General features: G+C 39.9%; 1 protein-coding gene across 4 annotated transcripts in view; it reads right to left on the bottom strand.

Moving 5' to 3' along the window:
- Positions 1-22493, bottom strand: part of KCNQ5 (potassium voltage-gated channel subfamily Q member 5) — a 514493-nt gene that overhangs the window by 41296 nt on the left and 450704 nt on the right. For all 4 annotated transcript variants that reach the window (XM_045498758.1, XM_045498759.1, XM_045498760.1 and 1 more), the window contains one exon: positions 20674-20894. In XM_045498758.1, coding sequence (XP_045354714.1) covers positions 20674-20894 — 221 coding nt within the window. The remainder of the gene's footprint in view (positions 1-20673; positions 20895-22493) is intronic.

The raw sequence follows: 22493 nt of genomic DNA, 5'->3' as shown, positions 1-22493 counted from the left end.
TTTAGGCAGGACAAGGGACAGGCACACTGCCTGCTGTCAGTGTCATGCCTTCTGTCAACATCCCATCTTTGTACCTGAAAAGGTATTGGAGTTTTACTATCTGAAAAGGTATTGGAGTTTTACTATCTGAAATCAAGAAAGACATGAATATGAGTCCCTATAAACTGGGAATTCAATCCAGGAAAAAGTCAAAAGAAATTCAAAACATAATGGCTGTGGAGCAGGCTTAGAGAACAGTCAGCTTAGCTCTAAGGAGGATGGAAGATTCCAGGATGAATTCTCCAAGAAAAGTCACAATGGAATTGATCAGTTACCTGATGAAACTGATCCTGTGGAAAATCTTACTGACAGATTACTAGAAGATGTGGGAAGAATTATAAAAGCAATAATAATAAACAGGACATTTATTTATTACAGGGACAGCAAAAAGTAAGAAACAACTGTAGTGCAATGTAACACATATGCATAATGTAGACCCTGAATTTTGACTTATCAAAAAATTACAAAACCAAAACAATAAAAAAAATAAAAGTGAAAACAAAAAATAAAACAAAAAAAATTTGCAAAGCCTAGGTTGGAAGGATGGGAGGGTCTGCAGAAGAGAAATAGCAAAAAAAGCAAAAAAAAAAAAAAAAAAAAAAAAAAGGCTAAATCTTCATTTACTAAAATTGGAAGTAAATAGATAATGTTCAAAACTGATTAATCAGAAGGTAGTTATACACACCTGCTATCAAAAATATGGAAATTTATAAATCTCAGAAGAAACAGCCAAAAAATAGAAAGATTTGCTTCTAGGGGTGCCTGGGTGGCTCAGTCGGTTAAGCATCTGACTTGGGCTCGGGTCATGATCTCACAGTCCGTGAGTTTGGGCCCAACGTCAGGCTCTATGCTGACAGCTCAGGGCCTGGAGCCTGCTCCATATTCTGTGTCTTCCTCTCTTTGACCTCTCTTCCTCTCTTTGACCCTCCCGTTCATGCTCTGTCTTTCTCTGTCTCAAAAATAAATACACATTAAAAAAGAAAAAAGAAAAGAAAGAGTTGCTTCTGGAATGGAGGCCTGGGGGTAGAGCAGAAGAGCAGAGCAGGGAACCACCATATTCTTTAATAAAGGGTTTATATTATTTGACTGGAGTTATCAATTTAAACTTTCAATTTTATAAATGGTAATCATAAATTTAAATTTGTAATCGTAGGTTCACATGCAGTTGTAGGAAATAATACAGAGATCCTGTCTACTCTTTATTCAGATTTCCTCAATGGTAATATCTTGCAAAGCTATAGTACCATATCACAGCTGGGATATTAACATTGATATAGTCAAGATACAGAACATTTTCATCTCCTCACATTGTCCTTTTACACCATACCCTCTTCCTTCCTATTCCATAGCCCTGACCCCTGGCAACCACTAATCCGATCTCCATTAAATTTGTCATTTCAAGAATGTTATATAAATCATATAGTATGTGACCTTTTGGGTTTTTTGTTTGTTTGTTTCACTCAGTACAATTTCTTCGTCATCCAAGTTCTTGTGCATATCAATAGTTCATTCACCTTCATTTCTGAATAGTATTCTACAGTTTGTGGAAGGATATCTGGGTTCTTTTCAGTTTTGGGTTATTATGAACAAAGCTGCTATGAACATTCATGTGCAGGTTTTATATGAACATAAGTTTTCATTCCTTGGGCGCCTTGGTGGCTCAACTGGTTAAGCATCCAATGCTTGATTTTAGCTCAGGTCATGATCTCACGGTTTGTGGGACTCAGCCCCATATTGGGCTCTGTGCTGACATCTCGGAGCCTGCTTGGGATTCTCTCTTTCTCCCTCTCTCTGTCCCTCCCCAACTCTCTTTCTCTCTTTCAAAATAAATAAATAAACTTAAAAATTAAAAAAAAAATTTTCTTTGGGATAATGTCTAGGAATACATTTGCTTGGTCATAGGGTAGCTGCATGTTTAGTTTCATTGGAGACAACCAAATTATTTTCCAGAGTGACTGTATGTTCTACTTTCCCCTCAGCAATGTATGATTGGTCCAGCATCTTGAATCTTCCTCAACAATTTGTGTTGTTACTGTTTTTTGTTTTTTTTTAGTCATTCTGATAGGTGTGTAGTGATGTCTCCTACAGTTCTGGTGGGCATTTCTCTAATGGCTAATTATATTAAATATCTTCTCATGAGTTTATTTGCCATCTGTATATACCCTCTTCGGTGAAATGTCTGTTCATGTCTTTCACCAACTTTCTAATTCATTTTCTAATATAATTATTTTCTTTATTGAATTTTGGGAGTTCTTTATATATTCTAGATACTTATCTTTTGTAGATGTGTGTTTTGCAAGTATTTCCTCTCATTCTGCAGCTTGTCTTTCATCCTCTTAATGAGGTAGTTCTCAGAGCAAAAGTTTTTAATTCGGATGAAGTCCACTTTATCAATTTTCCTTTCATGAAAAATGCTTGTGGTGTCAAATATAAGAACTGTTTGCTTAGTTCTTTTTTTAAATCTTTATTTTTATTGAAATTTTATTTTGTTTTATTAAAAAATTAAAAAAAATTTTTTAACGTTTATTTATTTTTGAGACAGAGAGAGACAGAGCATGAATGGGGGAGGGTCAGAGAGAGAGGGAGACACAGAATCTGAAGTGGGCTCCAGGTTTCAAGCGGTCAGCACAGAGCCCGATGCGGGGCTCGAATTCATGGACTATGAGAACATGAGTGAGCCGAAGTTGGACGCTTAAACGACTGAGCCATCCAGGTGCCCCATATTTTTATTAAAAATTTAAAATGTTTATTTATTTTTGAGAGAGAGACAGAGTGCAAGTGGGGGGAGGGCAGAGAGAGAGGGAGATACAGAATCTGAAGCAGACTGTCAGCGTAGAACCCCAGGCAGGGCTCAAACTCACAGACCATAAGATCATGACCTGAGCTGAAGTCAGATGCTTAACCAACTGAGCCACCCAGGCACCTCTGCTTAGTTCTAAATCTTAAAATGAATGGATAAAGATGTGGTGTATATGTACACACACACACACACAGACACACACACAATGGACTACTACTCAGCCATCAAAAAGAATGAAATATTGCCATTTGCAATGATGTAGATGGAACTAGAGTATATTATGCTAAGTGAAATAAGTCAGTTAGAGAAAGACAAATACTATATGATTTCACTCATATGTGGAATTTAAGAAACAAAACAGATGAACATAGGGGGAGGGAAGGAAAAATAAACTAAGATTAAAAACAGAGAGGAAGGGGCACCTGGGTGGCTCAGTAGGTTAAGTGTTTGACTTCGGCTCAGGTCATGATCTCACAGTTCGTGAGTTTGAGACCCACATTGGCCTTTGTGCTGACAGCTCAGAGCCTGGAGCCTGCTTCAGATTCTGTGTCTCCCTCTCTCTCTGCCCCTCCCCCGCTTGCACTCTGTCCCTCTCTCAAAAATAATAAACATTAAAAAAATAAAAAAAAAACAGAGAGGAAGGCAAATCATAAGAGACTCTTAACTATAGAGAACAAACTGAGGGTTGCTGGAAGGGAGGTGGGCAGGGGATGGTTAGATGGGTGATGGATATTAAGAAGGGCACTTGTGATGAGCACTGGGTGTTATATGTAAGTGTTGAATCACTAAATTCTACACCCGAAACTATTATTATACTGTATGTTAACTAACTAGAACTTAAAGATTTTCTCTTATTTTTTTAACAAAAGTTTTATAGTTTTATGCTTTACATTAATTAAGTCTGTGATTCATTTGTGTTAATCTTTATTACTTGACTGTTAAAACTAGGCATGCATATTACTATGGCAACATAGAAATTCTTTGAAAGAAACTTGAAAGACTTGTGAAACAATACTGACTCTTGCTCCTTGTGACACATACTAATTCCTATTCTATCCGACCCTATCCCCCCTAACCCCGTACCTTCCCATCTCACCTTGTTTCATTTCATCACAAAAATGCTAATGAAATTAGCTTGATTTCATGGCACCCTACCATAGATTGAAAAGGACAGTAGACACAGTCTTTCCTGCTTGGTGCACATCCCTCATTGTTCAATATTTCTTTTTTTAACCTCTCCATCAATTCTGTTTCAGATGTTTAAAAAAAAAATCACCCCCTGCATTTTAAAAGGAAGATAATAAAAAAACTGTTTTTGTTCTGAGGTTTCTTGCCTGTGTCCTTTTCACGTGCTTCCTTATAAAGCGGCACATGTAATATGTGCTATGAGTTCTAAAGTGTAAGGGAGAGCACTGGCAAGTTCAGTGCCAGCTAAGACACCTAAAGCCTGGGAAGATGAGAGGTATTCCTGCTACTTTCTCTTTAAAGTTCTGTACCTTTCTACAATCACCTCCCAAATAGAACACCATCTCCTTATTCTTCACAAGGGCTACATTTTTGCTAACTTCCTAAAATATTATTTATCTCAACTTTCAGGACAAACTCTCAGCAATAGTTGATTATTCCAAGGCAGGTAAAACATCATGTGCCCAGTGCCTGCCAACTATAGGAAACTCGACTGCTGGGGGAGTCAATCCAAATACTAATCTAAACATGCTTTCCAACTCCACTAACCGGCACTCTTGTGATTTGGTGAATTTAATTTTTAGTGTGTTTGTTTTGAGGTTTGTTAATTAGCAACATCCAGAAATACTAATTCACACTAATGAGGGATCTATTATGTAAGATACTACTGCACTTGAGCATTTTCTTTTTAAGATCAAAGATCCCACTTACACTGATTGAGTAGATAATTCATGCATTATCAGCATCTTAAATTATGTTAATTATGATATGAATTTCTCTAAGATTCTCTATTAAGGGTTGTCAATTAACCTTACTGGCTAACAGAAATGCTGGCAAAATTTCGTGCAATAGTTCCTGACACTTAATTAAAAGGAATCTTTCTGTTCTGAGTGATGATATAAAGCACCAGAGAGTTCTCAAAAACAATTAAATGGTCTCTTCTGCTAAAATTGCTGATGACACCATAATAGCGGCTTAGTAACTGCCCATAAGGTAAAAAGGAAAAATATAAAAACAGTTTTCTTCTTTTTAATTGCATACGTTACTATATTGACTGTCTCTATTCAAAATGGGAACACTGGGGTATATGTTCTTTTAAAATTATTACAACTATAAAGCAATACAAGAATTTCATTATCTTCTTAAAAATCACTCAACGCCCACTTTATTGAATACCTCAGCATTTAGTGATTCAGCAGTAAACACTTTTAATAGTATCATTCTTTAGGCTTCAGTGATGCATCTCATTTGTGTGGTGGCTTTTTACAATCCCAAAGCAATTTTTATCAATGAGGTTTAATGAGTTGACTCCTGAATAACTAAATATTAAATCATTTATTTGTTCATTATCTGTTCACTATTATTCACTGACAATAAATATTTTCTAAGCAACTATTATGTTGCCACACATTGTACTATCCTATAGTAAACCAATGCCTCTCTTCCCCAACAAATGAATTATTTCTGTCATCTTTAATAAAGGCAATGACCCCTGGATAAATAGTAATAGCATGAGGTATAATAAAGATAACCTCATCTTTCGGTGATTATATAAATTATTCAACAGGAGGACTCCTAAAATTCAGTCTGAGGAATACAGGAAGAAAGTCTGTATGAATATATAACTTTAAAACTTCCGTTTACCATTGATAGGAACTGCCATCAAGTACTGGAAGAAGAGAAGATGAAAACATTCAAATTAATCAAGACTAGGACTTCAACTAATTAAAATTAATGAAGAAATTGGCATTAATGAAATAATAAATAATAACAGTCCATTCAACTTATTGAGTGCCTATTCTGTGGTGGGCATTGTGCAAGGATTTTACACACATTCTATCTCATTATTTTTTATTTTATTTTTTTTACATTTATTTATTTTTGAGAGACAGAGAGAGAGACAGAGCACAAGTGGGGGAGGGGCATAGATAGAAGGAGACACAGAATCCGAAGCAGGCCCCAGGCTTCAAGCACAGAGCCCGATGCAGGGCTCGAACTCACCTGATCATGACCTGAGATCATGACCTAAGCCGAAGTCGGACGTTTAACCGACTGAGCCACTCAGGCGCCCCACCCCCCACCACCTTTTTTTTTTTACATTTACGTTATATCTCATTATTACACAAACACTCTGTTAGGTAGGTATTATTTCAGTTACTTGACAGACACAGGGAGAGAGAGAGTGGGAGAAGAAGAGGGAGGGAGAGGGAGAGAGACAATAAACTAAAGTGCCATGTGGTTAAGTCACTTGCCTCATCTCATCTAATCTAGTGGGGAAACTAGGATTTGAAACATGCTCCATTTAATTCCCAAACTGGTTTTTATATCAAAAGTGGTTTTTCTAACTGCTGTTGGGTTAATTCAGTTTTCATAAAAAATTCCTCAAGAACTCACCATACTCAAAGCACTGTGAGTTTTCTCAACGGACAACTCCCGACTTTGAGAAAATGTATTTAAAAAAAATTCATATACACAAATCTACTTCTGTAGACTTTTGTAGTTCCACTAGTAAATCACTTAAGTATTTGTAATCCAGGGCACATCATTGGCTAGCAGGAATGCCTTTATTAGAACAAACGTTCAGGTAATCCTAGCAAAGCCAAGTGACTAGAGCAAAGCAAAGGCCAACCACTTGCAGGTAACCAGGAGAGTCAATGATCTGTGCCTGATAGCATCATCTCAGACAGCCTCCTCATATAGGAAAATAATTGAACTAGGTCAAATTACAAGAGTTTGAGACCAAGACAGACAGTACTTCACCGTAGGGAGAAACATTCTGAATCAATGACAAAGTGGCTTAAAAGAACTTATTGAATCCTATCTCCAAAAGGATGAGATGTGTCTTCTTTGAATCAAAATCAGAGACATCTGACCTCAACCAAGGCAGTCATGGTTTGCAATGGCCTGTCAGACTGCAGAGTAACAAATCTCCATTATTCATTAATCAAATCTATTCGGGAATTCAAAATGGATCTGGCAAAATTTTCTCTCAGCTTTCAATTTTTATTAGGCTAGCAGTGATACTGTCAGGAAATGCCATTGTGTAAATGGCATTTAGATACCACTTGGACTAGGTTGTCCAGAGATAGCAATGTTTAAGTGTTGCTTTCAAAAAACAAATATGGGGGGCAGTGGCGCCTAGGTGGCTCAGTCAGTTAAGTGTCTGACTTTTGATTTCAGCTCAGGTCATGATCTCAAGGTTCGTGAGACTGAAACTTGCATCTGGCTCTGTGCCAACAATGCGGAGCCTGCTTGGGATTCTCTCCTCTGTCTCTGCCCCTTCCCCCCTCATGCTCGCTCTCTCTCAAAATAAATAAACTTAAAAAAACACAACCCCCCACCAAAACAACAACAAAAAACAAATGGGAATTACTGTGGTGCATTCCCTTATTTGACACTTGAGGGTATGGGGGAGAGTCCTTGTAGTAGTATATACAGTGACAAAGGGGCATGGCTTGAGATTTTCCGTATTAATTGAAACAGAGGACAAAAAAATCATTTGACTAACACTAAACTTACAGCTGATTTGTACCACATTTCATTCATTCATTTATTAGTGATATGACCTACATGAAAGAAAGATGCTAAACAACATGGTACAACATATAAGAGCTTTGGAATTATATCTAAATGTAATTTCAAATCCCAATTCTGGCATTTAGACTGAACTACATGGGCAAGTTATTTATATTTTCTAGATATTGATTTTCTTATCTGCAAAATGGCTGTGTGGGTATTGAATGAACTGATAGAAGATGCTTAGTCAATGCCTGGCATACATCAGGCATGAACAATGCTGTTTTCCTTCCCTTTCCTTCTTAGGCTCTAGAAGTGAAGGAAACTATAGGCAATAATGCAAAACAAATCAGACACCAACACATGGGTTAACAGAACCAATAGCATAGTGCAAAGAATAAAAGCGAATATGCTCCCAGTGACTAGGGCAACAGGTTGCCATACTGCTAACAATACTTAGGGCTCCTCGAATTAAGACAAGGGCTCCTCTTTCTCCACCCCTTGCAATTGAGGTGTCCTTGTGATTTGCTTTGGCCAAGATGCAGTGGGATTTACTCTGAGAATTTTTTTAACTTTATTTATTTGAGAGAGAGAGAGAGAGAGAGAGAGAGAGCAAGCATGAGGAGAGGAGGTGCAAAGAGAGAAGATCTGAAGCAGGCTTTGTGCTTATGGCAGAGGGCCTGATGTGAGGCTTGAGCTTGAACTCATGAACCATGAGATCATGACCTGAGCTAAAAGTCAGACGCTTAGCCGACTGAGCCACCCAGGCACCCGTCCTCTGAAAGTTTAAGCCTAAGCCTCAAATAGGCTTTGCAGGTTCATTTCACACGGCTCTTAAGAGCTTACCTCCACTGCAGGGAACCAGCCCAGCCTGCTGGAGGCTGAGAGACCACATGGAGCAGAGATGAGTCAGCCCAGCTGAGGCCTCCTTAGGCAAGTCAGCCCCCAGGCAACCCAGCAACTGATCACAGATGTACCAGTGAGTCTAGCTGAGAACAGAAGTACTGCCCAACAGAACCTCGGGCTAACTAAATGGTTGCTGTTTTGAACCACTGAATCTGGGGGGAAGGGAATAGTTTTGCTGTAACAGATAACTATACAAATGTAAAAAGACATGAGGTCGTGACATTTTTCAACTGAAATACAAAATCATGGGAACACAGGTTCAAAACAATTTGGGGAAGATTAGTCACTGACTTCAACAGAATGATGTGGTACACCAGTTGCTACTGTATTAGATTAATGAAAAATGCAAATTTCTCACCAGTGGGGAATTAGGGGTTTCATGTGCAAATGAATCTTTGTAACTGGAGGTATAGAGATTAATTTTCCCCAGGCAATATTCTTGTGAGGTTTCTGCATTTTCGGAGTCCAGGAACTGTTGTTATGCATTGTACATGGCAACAGAGGAAAAAGATGGCAAGGAAAGAAAAGCTGGGAAAAATTAGACATTGAAAATAAAATAAAAGGAATTTGGGACAATGTAGTGAGTTTCATACTGCAGATAGCATAAAGGAAGCCTGGCTGGCTTGTCTCGTTCCCGTCCATTGTAAAGAAAGGATCCCGGCCTTCCTCTAACCTTTTATTTTCTTCTTTACCAAGTAGAACACCCCATGAAAGCGATTAAATATAATTTTAAAATTGTGTCATATTGGTTTCTCTTTGTGAAGCACACAACTAAGTGTGCCTTTGAAGGAAATAATTTGTGATCCACGGATGAAAAATCACCATGCAGCTGAAAAGTGCTTCTCTTAAATATGGGCTAAATTCTGTGATTTGTGTAATGGCTAACTTTGTGCTGATTTTGTGCGAATTTCAGAGGTTACCGACAGGTTATTTCTGATAAGTACCAAGTGTGAAAAGTGAGGAAGATGCCTTTTGTTACCCCTGGGTGCCAATCAATACTGTAAGGGATGGGACTGGGCAGTAAAATTTACAGGCAAATGGAAGTTCTTCGAGGTGGTCCTCGTCATGTCTACTTACTTCGTTTGCCCCTTTGGTGCCCAGGAAAATGCTAGCCCTGAGCAGTGGCCCCCAAATACCTGTTGACTTGAATTGAAATGTGCCAGTTAAAGGCATATCCAAATCCTGTGAATGCTCCACTGCAGAGAACACACAGACATCTTGCAAGGATAGATGGGGCCTACTTGACATACTTCTCAGGCCTATAGCTGACAGTGAGAAGGGAAATCAAGAAGGGGGACTGGTGAGAGGGAAGAACCAATGGGAAGCACTCTGCCTCACAGAGAGATGAGACCAGGGTCAGGACAGAAAACGAGCCCCTGGAGTCCCTCAGCCGATCCCCACCTGCCCATATGCCCCACCTGGTTATCCACTTTTCAGTTTGGAATTGCCGGGAGGATAACGGTAATGGTTAAGGAAGAACCAGAACAGCAGCTATAGAAGCCCAGGTTTGGAGGAAAATTTCTTTGGGGTTGTCTGGTTCCATCTGAAGAGCCTAGAAATCTCTGAATGTCGATCCTCCAAGTTTGGGTTGAAAGCTTTTGATGATGGACTCCATTCCATTGGTGTGAGGTCTCTAATTGTTAGCCTGTCATGATATAAGTAAAACTTAGTATTGTGCACTTGGTTCTAGCTCTGCCCTTTGACGTGACCAAGAACATCTCTTCAGGCTCTTGAAGTAGCTGATAATGGGCCCCACATTCTAAAAAAATTTTTTTTAATGTTTATTTATTTTTGAGAGAGAAAGAGAAAGACAGAGCATGAGCAGGGGAGGGACCGAGAGAGAGGGAGACACAGAATATGAAACAGGCTCCAGGCTCAGAGCTGTCAGCACAGAGCCGGATGCGGGGCTCGAACTCACAAACCATGAGATCATGACCTGAGCCGAAGTCAGACACTCAACCGACTGAGCCACCCAGGTGCCCCTAGGGCCCCACATTCTAAAAGAAAGTGTGCTAGAATAGATGTTAGAACACTGGTTTTGCTACTGACTAGCTGGTTTCCTGCTCCCTCATTTTCTTTTATTTTTTTGTCACACTAATTGAATGCTCAATATTTTGTTAATATTAATTTTTGAAAGGCTGCACTAAGAATGGAATGTAATAATCTAGTTATAATGTGATCAAGGTTGAGGGTCAGGATGTGACTGGTTGTTTTTGTTTTTGTTCTTTTTTTAAAAATATACTACACAGAATACTGGACATGAAGTGTTTAGACTAGAGGTCACAAACCCAAATGCCTTTAGAAGCAGGCAGGTAACGAAAACATTTGAAAGAGATGGGAAGCTGGTGGTTGGAGTTCCTAGAAAGACAACGGAGAGTGGTGGGTTCTGTGACCTGAAAGACAAACCCAATTTACAGTTATTTGTGGTAGCTAGCCTCTAAGATAGTCCGTTAATGACATCTACCTCCTGGTACCCACCCCTTTGAACAGTCCCCTTCTGCATTGTACCAGAGTTAGTCTGTATGACCACTAGCATATGAAAGAAGTGTCACTTCTGAGGTGAGGTTATAAAAGACTGCAGCTTCTGTCTTGGGTACTCTGTCCCTCTCTCAAGCATGCACTCTCTATTGAATTACTAACTTTGGGGGAAGCCAGATGCACATCAGGAGGACACTCCAGCCTATGGGGTAGCCGATGTGTGCAAGGAAACAAACAAAGGCTGCCAGCAAATGCTCCATTGTGCCTGGAAACAGATTCTCTCCCATTAAGATGACTTTTGTGGCCAGGGAATAATTGGTGGGAACCCCATGAAAGACTGAGTCAGAATCACCCATCTATGCTGCTGCTGAATTCCTGACCACAGAAACTGTGAGATTATGTGTCCCTTGTTTTTAACTGCCAAGTTTGGGGCAAATTGTTATGTATCGATAGATAACTAATACAGTATTCTAATTCACTTTAAAGCACCAATGGACACATCAGCACACTATGATGTGCTGGTGAAACAAAATTCAGAGCTCTGGTTTATAACCCGGTTTCCCAGGAAGACTTGGATCTGTGGAAGTAAAAAAATATATATATGGTTTAAAGCTGCACGCATAGGTCATTTGACAGCTTAGTTTCTGCTGGAAGGAAGGAGGTGGGATTCATTTATAGCTTATATCTTAAGCAGGAAGCTATTTTCTTCACCCATAGGAACAAAATATAATTTTCCCTATCACTATAGGGTGGCAACAAACATTGGGGCAGAACCTAGAGAAATCTGGACAGATATTCTGTTACAAAGAGTGCTTGGATTAGAATAGAAAGCTAGGGGGAACTCCAGTCCAATCAAAATAGAAACACATTTCTTCAGTAATTAAAAACCAAAAACAGGCGTTTCACAGAAAGTATTGGAAAAAGCAACCCTTCCCAGAAATACGATAAATATAGGCATACTTGCTTTATTACGCTTCACAGATACTGCTTTTTTTTTTTCCTTCTTATTGAAGGTTCAAGGCTTCAGTGGAGGAAGTAAGGGCAGATGTGGTGGAAATAGCAAGAGAACCAGAATTAGAAGTGGAGACTGAAGACGTGACTGAAATGCTGCAATCTCATGATCAATCTTGATTAGATGAAGAGTTGGCTTCTTATGGATGAGCACAGAGAGTGGTTTCTTGAGATGGAACCTACTCCTGGTGAAGATGTTGTGAAGATTGTTGAAATGACAACAAAGGGCTTAGAACATGGCATAAATGTAGATGAGAAAGTAGCAGCAGGGTTTGAGAGGATTGACTAGAATTTTGAAAAAGGTTCCGCCATGGGTAAAATGCTATCAAGCAGCATTGCATGCTATGGAAAAATCATTTGTGAAAGGAGGAGTCAATTGATGCAGCAAACTTCATTATTGTCTTATTTAGGTATTTGCCACAGCCACCCCCACCTTCAACAACCACCGCCCTGATCCGTCAGCAGCCATCAACATTGAGCAAGATCCTCTACCAGCAAGAAGATTATAGTTCACTGAAAGCTCAGATGATGGTTCACATTTTTTGGCAATAAAGTATTTTTAAATTAAGGTATGCATACTTTCTAAAAATGTTTATTTATTTTGGGAGAGAGAGTGAGAGAGAGAGAGAGAGAGAATGTGTGTTTCTACACACATGCGAGAGTGGGAGAGGGCCAGAGACAGAAGGAGAGAAAGAATCCCAAGCAGACTCCAGCTGTCAGCATGGAGCCCAATGCAGGACTCAATCACATGAACTGTGAGATTATGACCTGAGCTGAAGTCAAGAGTTGGATGCTTAACTGACTGAGCCACCTGGGTGCCCCTCATAGTGTTTTTTTTTTCTTATTTTTAGACATAATGCTTTTGAACACTTAATAAACTGCAGTATAGTGTAAACATAGCTTTTATAAGCACTTGGAAATCAAACATTTCCTTTGGCTCTCTTTATTGTGATATTGTTTTATTGCAGTGGTCTGAAACCCGACCTGCAATATCTCTGAGGTATGCCTGGACTTAATCACTTACAATCTGTAACCAGATATTGAGAGTTCTTCCCCTACCATCCACCCCCCATCCGCACTATAATAATACAAACATTGGAATAAAGAAGCTGATCTTCGGGGGACAGGAATAGTATAGGACACACAGGAGAGAACTAGGATGTGTCACCAAATGAAGAATAACAGACTGAATGGATAAGGAACCTGGACAACTAAAGGAAAAAGAAACCTATTGACCAGAATTGAGAAAATTTCTCCAGGTAATGGTTTTCACCAACTCCTTAGTGAAGAAGGACTGAAAGTGTATTTCAGAACCCTACTGAGTACCCTTGATAGGCTTTTGCATAGAAGGATGCTAACAAGTAAGTTGGGCATACAGTGAAGTATGTTCTATCGTGAAAGAAAACCCTCACATTTTGTAATAGATAGAGCTCACAGGAGTGGGCATGCTTCTCACTCAGGGATACCCTGCCAGGAACTTGTACAAACAGAAGCGGAAGTCCTAATAGAATACCACTTTGACAAGGATTGTTTCTGTCAACACAATGCAGAGTCATTATCAGGTAATTTCAGAAAGTGCCAGGAAGCATCATATTTTGTGGAAAATTTTAATCAAAGTCTGGCTGAAGCTAGGCCATCAATAGGGAAAATCAGGAAAAACGTTAAGTGCAATGTGATGCTTGGCATTTTGTGGAAACACCAAAAATGTCAACTGGGGAGACTGAGAAAAACATGAGGGAAGACGATGCCATTGGAAAATAAGTGTAAAAGAGGATTAGTATAAGATGAAAGACCCATGTGCATAAATTAGACAACTATGAAATGTTGGTGGCTTGTGATTTATACTGCTTGGAAAAAATATCCCATTGTTTGTACACAAGTCTGTTAATTCAGGATATTGTCAAAACCATTGCCCTAAAATCCTTCCTTTTTGTCAGTATTCTTGTCAATCTTATACTGATAATCTCAAGCACAAGTTTTAGGAACGGTGGTTCTGGGGCCTGGAAGACAGAGGTTAGAGGAGAGAGGAAGGGGATGGACTTAGTATCTTTAAGAGGAGTTGAGGGTTCTCTCATCTCATGCTGTGCATTTCAACTCTGTTGCTATTTTTAGGTGAGACTCCATTAATTATTATGAGCCTGAAAGGGAAGAAGGAGTCTCTAAGGAAGCTACTTGAGGAGGTGGTGAGGAAGGCAAGGGCCCCCCCCCCCCCCACGCCTGTTTGCCTTGGTCAAGGTAATGATAGGAAATGTACTGGCTGATTGTGTGTGGGAAGGGATTATTTTATCTAAATGGGGATTCATTTATTTTCCCCTACATTTTCCTTTACTATTTTGTCTTCTTTTAAATTTTAAGGAGGTAGGCCAGTCTGTGCTCACTGCCTCATGGAAATTATGTGGTAAAAGAAAGGAGAAAAAAAAAGATTTCTAAATCTGGCTTGTACGTTTAAAAACCATAGACACTTGGAAGAACAGAAATGACATATAAACAGAATGTTTGGGAGAAAACATGCTTAAGGGCATTCTTCCCCCTCAGCCTCACAAAGTAGAAAAGATTTCTTGGCTGTATCAGACACTACTAGAGGTTGCTTTCCCAATAGCCAATTCCCAAACATAAATCCTCAAATCTATCCAGTTACCATCTCCCTTTCCCCTGCTTGATCCAAGGGTTTCTGGGGAGTCTGGCCCCAGATCCAGGTACTGGATCCTGACTGAGACTGCAGATGCCCGATCATTTCAGGCATGAGACCCAATGCCACAAAATGACACAAATGGGCAGTTTTCCTCAATTTAACAAGAGATACCATTGCAATTCGGTCCCTTTTCTGCCTCTCAAAGTGTTGTGTCTGGATAAGATGCTTAGAGCTGCTGCAGCCATCTTGCTCCCAGCCTGAGGAGGAGGCGGGCACACAGATGGGAGGAGTCAAAAGAAGACCCAAGAGAAGCGGTATCTAAATCAAGTCAGGATGATTGATGCCAGGAGTTTTCTTACCTCTGAATTTCTTTTTAAGTGGTAATATACACTTCATTATTATTTAAGGTATTTGAATCTGCTTCTTTTGTGTCCTGTGGCCAAATGCACCCTAACTGGTACACTGGCTGAGGGGAGAAAGGAACATGGAGGAGAAGTGAAGAGAGAAGAGATACTAACAGTGCCTGCAACAGGGGATTGGCCACAAGGGATCCCCACTATTGGAAAGTATTCCACATCTTTAGCCCACTCAGCCTCTGCTCAGGTAAACCCCCCACACCTCCTGCACTCAGGCCATGCCAGTCTTTCTCAGAAACATCTGGTGAGGATGTGCCTCTCATGGCAGCCAGCATGAGCCCTTAGGATTGTCCAGCAGAGTCTCCACATTCCCCTAAAGCGGAAGCAGTGTTACACATGTTGAGACATGCAGTTTATACATGTACGTGGGATGGATTTTTTTTTTTTAAACACGACAGGGAGGAGCTACCTCAAGTTACCTCCTTACCCTTCTCTGTCAAGATTATTGTATCTTTGAGTGCACTTCTGAAAGGCATTCCCAAGTACAGCAGCATCCAGCAAGTATAGCCCTCCTTGACTGCAGACTAGCCACCAGAAATCTGGACTTTCCCCACCTCTAGTTTCATTCTCGTGGATTTTGGCTGCTTGGTACTTCTCTTACTTGCAGTATGCCACTTTCCATTTGCTTGTCTGTTGTTGATAGCCGTCCATCCCCTGACACTACCTTTTGCATCTTGAAACCGGCCTTAGATGACCTCACCATTTGCCTCCCTCCCTGGGTAAACAGACACAGATCAGCACGGCTATTATCCTGAGGCTCTTCCCAGATACTAGATCAAAACAGAAAGGGTCATCTAAAGGCCATTTCCTTCATTTGCCTAATCTTCCACCTCTGGCAGTCTTTGAAGATGATATAGTTCATAGGTTTGGCAGTGGGGGTGGGGGGGGGGGCGTTGGGAGAAAGGCAAAATGGGATGGGATAGTGTCAAGGTCAAATTATTTATGTGGGAAGGGAATCTGACCAATTAAAGAGGGAAGAGTGAAAGTGAGTGGGGGGAAGGTGGCAGGGAAAAAGAAGAAATGAAAGAGGCTGAAAGGGGAATTGATACGACATTTGGGAGCACATCTACAAATGTGTCCTAAGAGAAGACCATGAAATTAGGCTGCCTGGATGTGTGCTGTGGCTCCCTTACTTCTATGTGTTAGTCTTTGGGCAAGTTTTTCAACTTCAAGTCTCAGTTTCCTCATCCATAAAATGGGGATAATAATGTACCCACTTCATAGGGGTATTGGAAAACTTGAATGAAATAATAGAACTAAAGCACTAAGAACATTGCTTGCCACAAAGAAAGATACAATAGATGTTACTTTTATCATCATTATTTTATATGTTGAGAAAAAAAAGATTTCTACCTTACTTAATTTTTAAAAATTTTATCTCAAAAATAAAAACTGCATATATTTAAAGTGTATAACATGTTGATTTGATATACATATACGCATTGAAATGAAATTGTGGTATAATTATATAATGGAATACTATTCATACTTAAAAAAGTACATCCTGCCATTTGCAACAAAATGGTGAAATAAGACAGACATGGAAAGAAAAAGATTGCATGATTGTACTTATATGTGGAATCTAAAAAAGTCATATCCTACTTACTTTTAAAAATTATATGAAGAAGCTTAATACTATTGATTGACCAATGGAAAATTTCTACCTCTTATTATTGGATTTATAAACTAAAAATATTATTCATATCATATTGTTCAAAATAAATTTGCTATGTCAATAGCACACCAGTCCCTTATAGTTTAATTTCTTCCTTCTGCCATATGTAAATTTCTGACTTCAACATCTGCCTATTACTTTCCACTTCTCTGGTATAACATGAATGTGGAATTGGAAGACAGTTATGCCCTTTTTAAGTGCAATATAAAATTTCATAAAAATTACAGCAAAAAAGCCCAACATGGGATATTGAATAACTTTTGTAAGAGTCATTAAATTATAAAAAATAATACCATCTGTAGTAAAAGGTATCAGATTTGGCAGGAATTATTAAAATTACAGATTAACCCTAAGTTTCCCTTGTTTTTCTATGATAGTATCTTTTAGTTACAGGCCCATTATTTTCCAAATGTAACTGAGTTACTAAGTTAAAGGCCAACTGGAATTTTCATTATTCTTTCTGTTATTCATCCACTCTCTCTGAGCTGTTCATGGGCAATGAAATGCCTAAAATATGTACAGGAAGAAGAGAAGTAGAAGAAAAGAGCCTCAGAAGTGAATGAACAAATAGATCTGGAATAATTGGGAGGTAGTTGTGGTGCTATATATTATTTTCTATGGGTAATAAGTGGTTTTTAGACATACTTAAAACTGGGAGAGACACTATAAATAAAAATCTATAATTGAAGTCAACATTTTATTTGATAGTTACTTCTGTTTTTTTCTTTCTTTCTATAAAAAGATTCTTCCAGGGGCGCCTCGGTGGCTCAGTTGGTTGGGCATCCGACTTCGGCTCAGGTCATGGGTTTGAGCCCCACGTTGGGCTCTGTGCTGACAGCTCAGAACCTGGAGCCTGCTTTGGATTCTGTCTACCTCTCTGACCCTCCCTGGCTTGCAGAAGCCTCCCTGGCTTTCTGTCTCTCAGACCCTCCCTGGCTTTCTGTCTCTCAGAAATAAATAAACATTAAAAAATTTTTTTTATTAAAAAAAAAAAGAAGCTTCCATTTTCCCAAGCCCTAACGTTGAGTTAAACCAGAGGTAAAGATTCTGGACTACTGGAGAAAAAGGGGAATCAGGAGACATGATCTTCTGCAGGTGGGCAGCCAACAAAGCTGCTTCCACAGAACAGCAATCAGGCCTCCTGTCACTTGGGGAACTCAGAACCAACTGAGATGGGCATCGACCAGGGAAAAACACTTCCTTTCTAACCAATGGAACTGTACTTGTATGAAATGATGCAGAAAATGGATGGCAGGAGACCTTTCCAATTTGTTATTTATTAGAGAATAGGACTTCTATTTCTATCTGTCTGACCTCTGAGACATCTTTGCAGTAACTGAAATACTGTGATGGATAGTGCTGACTCTAGGAGTCTTTGAAAAATGTTTTCCCTCTGGCCAAACATATAAGTAGAATTAATTTTCCATATTCAGGAACCAGATCCTATTGATTTTATATGCAGATGTGCTCAGCCAACCATCAGGACCTCACAGCACAGAGAATATTTTTTGAGGCTCCCCCCCATTGGAAGAGTGTGGACCCACTGTGGGTCATGCATGAATTTCTAGCACAGTGAGAACTCAGGATTAGGTTTGCAGATATCGGCACACCCCAGCTTGTCCAGGGATGCTATGAAGTGGGTGAGCAGGAGCTCTGTTACTGGCTGAATTGTGTTCCTCCGAAATTCATATGTTGAAGTCCTAACCTCCAGTACCTCAGGAATGTGACTCTATTTGGAGATGGGGTCTTTAAAGATACAATTAAGTTAAAATGAGCTCAGTAGGGTGTGCTGTAATCCCATCTCATTGGGGTCTTTATAAGACGAAGAAATCTGGGCAAAGACATGCATGGAGGGAAGAGGAAGTGAAGACACAGGGAGAAGGTGGCTATCTACAAGCCAAGGAGATTCTCAGACTTCTGGCCTCCAGAACTATGAGAAAATCAATGTCTGCTGTGTAAGCCACACAGCTGTGCTACTTTGTTATGGCACCCTAGAGCCTAATACAGCTCTATTTGCACTATGTTAAACTTCATTAGACAATCCATGTCTACACTCAACAAAGGCTGTTCCCCAGTGCTAAGACAAGGTGCTCTTTCTACCTCTTGGCAGCTGGGGAGAGGGAATCAGCCTAAGGAGAGGGATTTGGTGACCATCCGCTAGACCAAGGGCCCCTAGAGTTGGGGAAAGGGAGAGGGCATTATGAAAAGAAGGCTCAATTTTTTTTTAATAGAAAATCATCCTTTGTTTTCTTTTGCAAAACTTGACATGCTCACTGTAGAAATAATGGGAAATACAGATGAAAAAAATGGACAAACAAAATGCAACTATGATCTCACCACTTGGAGGTAACTGTTCATACGTTGTTGTAAATCTTTCCAGAACTTTTCCTATAAATACATGAATTTACACACACATACACACACACACAGCACAGCAAAATGGAATAGTTTGTTTTTTTATGACCATATTTCCATGTCAATAATTTTTGATTTATAGTATCATTTCTAATGTCTGTTATTATTTCATTATATTGATTATATCCTAGAAATGGAATTGGTGGGTGGGATGTGTCCAAGCCTAGGCATATGTACAGGCTTTTGATATATGTTGCCAAATTGCCTTCCAGAAATGATGCATCCATTTATATTCAGAAAGTCTATTTTGAGTGCAACATAAAGCCCTGTAACGGGTAACTCTTTACTCAGCTGTTCATGGGCTTTCAGCCAAATTCCTGGGGAGGAGAATGTGGAAACCAGAGGACACTGAAAATCTGTGTTGCCAGTGACTCAGGACACTCACAGGCTTGATGGGGGAGTGTCCAGTGCTGGTTGAGGGGGCATTTCCTACCTTGGTACAGTGATAGGCAGAGTGGAGCCTGGCAGGATGAGTATGTCCTGTGGCCAAGACGGGAGCTGCAAGCTCCAGCGGGAGAGGCCGCGTTGGGTTAGCACCTAGGCATCTATTGGGAAAGCATGGCATCCATGGAGTTGTGGAGAATGAAGAGGTGTGAAGAGGGGACTCATGTTGCTCACTTGATAGTGGGGATCATATCTCTGGGGATCTCTGAATGGGCTGGGAGGGACCCTTCGGCTGAGGTTCCAGGGATTTTACTGCAGGGAGCCTGAGATCACTGAGATTATGACCCCTGGTTGTTAATTTTATCCCTCAGGCTTTCAGGGCCTGGGAAAATACAGGTTATACCAGGGAATGAGTGAGTACAGAAGGCCCAATAGCCTTTGCAGTTTTTATGCATTAATGGAAGATGCTGTTTGACTTTGGTTCTTTGCCCAGTATGAGATCCCAGGGGGGCATACTTAAAAGGAAAACCAAGCTAATATTAAATGAAAAAGGAACTATTTTATTTTATAAACATGAAAATTATACGGCACTCAATAAAATGTGTTGGCAAGTAAACTCCTGACACATTGTATGATAAATAAAGTAGGCTAGCTCCTCTTGGGGGAAGAACTTGAATTCTACTTATCGTTAGATTAAGAACTTTCGACAGGAATCTTTCTAGGGAACATAAACCATGGTCTCTGATTTACTGGTGGATAGAGCATAGTAGAAAAGGGAATAGCACCTTCATTGTTGTCCAGAAAGGGATTGTTACCCTTCTTACTGTGTTTCAAGACATTCACAGAGCACCTGGTCATCTTTGGGCCATGGACCTTTGCTGGTCAGACATAACCTATACATGAGAAGGACAGTCACGTTGATCTTGATATGGACTTTGAGAAAGAATAATGTATTGTAGGTAAGAGTGAAGAATTAACAGCAGTTTGACTTCTTTGTAATGTAGATTTAGCTGCCAAAGTTGCTCCCAAAAGTAAACTTATGTTCTGTACATTTGCCCAAGGCAATGAATAAATTTCCAATAAAACAAACAAACAATTCTTTCCTTGGGGTTGTTTTCTTCTATCTTCAAGTGGTACCATGGAGAATTAATTACTTCATAATCTTGCTCATGATAGCTTATCCAATTAAACATAGTTATGGAAAAACAGGGCTTACCGTCTATCACTGGTTTAGGCTGAGAACTTTTGAGGCGCAGCGAGGGCCGGAAGCGGGTTCGGTCGTTGAAGCTCCAGCTTTTCTGCACTTTGGTGGGGCTGCCCTCGGCTGTGATGTCGGTGCTCGGGGACCTCCTGTCACCTACTGAGGCTTGTCTGCTCTTAATACTCTGGCCCCTTGGGCTAGCCATGCGTACTCGCTCCTTAAAACTTAGCTTCTGACTGTGGACAACAGAGGCATGATTATTCCATTTCAAGCAATCTCTTCCACTCCACTTGGGTAAATACTTTGATGAAACTGTATATTATATTTCAATAGTGTTTTCAGCGAGTAGGAGCATAGCAATATATTCTTCCCTTATTGAAAATCTGAGCTTTATTTAAACTCTCTCTTTGCATTCATTTGAGCTCAATCTCACTAGACAGGTATGCACGCCCTTCCTGGATTCCTCATAGAAAGGACTGAGATCGGGCACGGTAGTTTGTACACAATTACCCTGGAAACAACCAAGAACTGGTTTGGTATTTGCTTTAGAAACAGACTTTAGCTTTAACCTCAACTTTAGAGATGAAAAAAAAGTTATTTTTTATTTGGGAAAATATCTCTTTGTGATTTCTAAGCCTTTCTACAGGGATGACAGTTACATATACATATATCTACATTCTGCATGCATTTCATATTCCAGGCAAGATTACGATATCCATAAATTCATGCAATCTCATATCAGTTGGTGGTACTGCACACATAATAGTAAACATACAACACTTAACACCCATTTCTTTAATGCTCGCATTCATTCTTGTGAGACAAAAACCACACAATGTAGAACAGCCCCAACATATAATGAATGTGATGACTGATTAACGGAATGAGATGTTATGTTCACTAACACAATTTCCTGCTATTAAACAGGTTATTGATTTGCTGTGGCAGCTACTGGTAAATTATATTTGTTCAGACATTCAGTTCTCTGATGCCAGCTAGGACTGAAATGCTGTGTGCTGATCAAGGAAGCATCAACAACAACAAAACCCAAAGTGCATCTCCGTGCTTTCCTAATCAAAAGATGTAGTGTGATGTGGTGGGAAGGGCAGGCTGGAGTCAAAGAGACTTGAGGTTTGGAGTCCTCAGCTCCAACATAAAGATGAAAACAGCAGCGTTGCTAAGAGATTTTTGTGGGAATCAAATGAATGGTAGGAATTGTCGTGTACCCATTTTGTTTGTGTTCTTGTTTCATTTCTAAACCACTGTTACTCATTAGAAAGTGACACTGTTATCTAGTGACAGGCCCGGGACTCTATAGGGTCTGAAGAAATGAAGGGTGAAGGGTCTGAGGGCAGTAACTTGGAGCAGCCACTCTGAGATGCTGAGATTGCAGTCATGCTGCAGCCTTTGTGGGGCATGAAGGAGGCAGTGTTCTCATGGACACGGAGTATCTGAGACGAAGTGGAGTCCTTGTTTTTTCCACTTACCGCAATGTCCACTGTCCCCAGCTGCAGCATGCCAACAGCAAATGTGTTTAGTGGATATGTGTTTTGTAGCTAACAAGAAACAGTAACATTTATTTTTCCATGCCTAGTTGCTTAACAAATGATATTCTAAAAAGACACCACATTTTATGTGTTTGCATGAAGACAAATCAAATAATGAACTGCGGTGATCAGAAAGTCCTGGTAACAATAAACAAGTTGACCATGCAGCTGACAGCCCCCCTCTAAAATGCAGACATAGCTAAGTCCAGCGTGACTAGCTGAAGGCACATGCAGGGAACAGGCTGGGCAGTTTTGTGATGGGGTCAGGTGGGTTCAAGAGTTCTTTAA

Source organism: Leopardus geoffroyi, chromosome B2, assembly GCF_018350155.1.
Source record: "Leopardus geoffroyi isolate Oge1 chromosome B2, O.geoffroyi_Oge1_pat1.0, whole genome shotgun sequence".
Lineage (NCBI taxonomy): Eukaryota > Metazoa > Chordata > Mammalia > Carnivora > Felidae > Leopardus > Leopardus geoffroyi.
The sequence above is the reverse complement of the archived record's forward strand: the minus strand, read 5'-3'. Positions and strand labels throughout refer to the sequence as shown.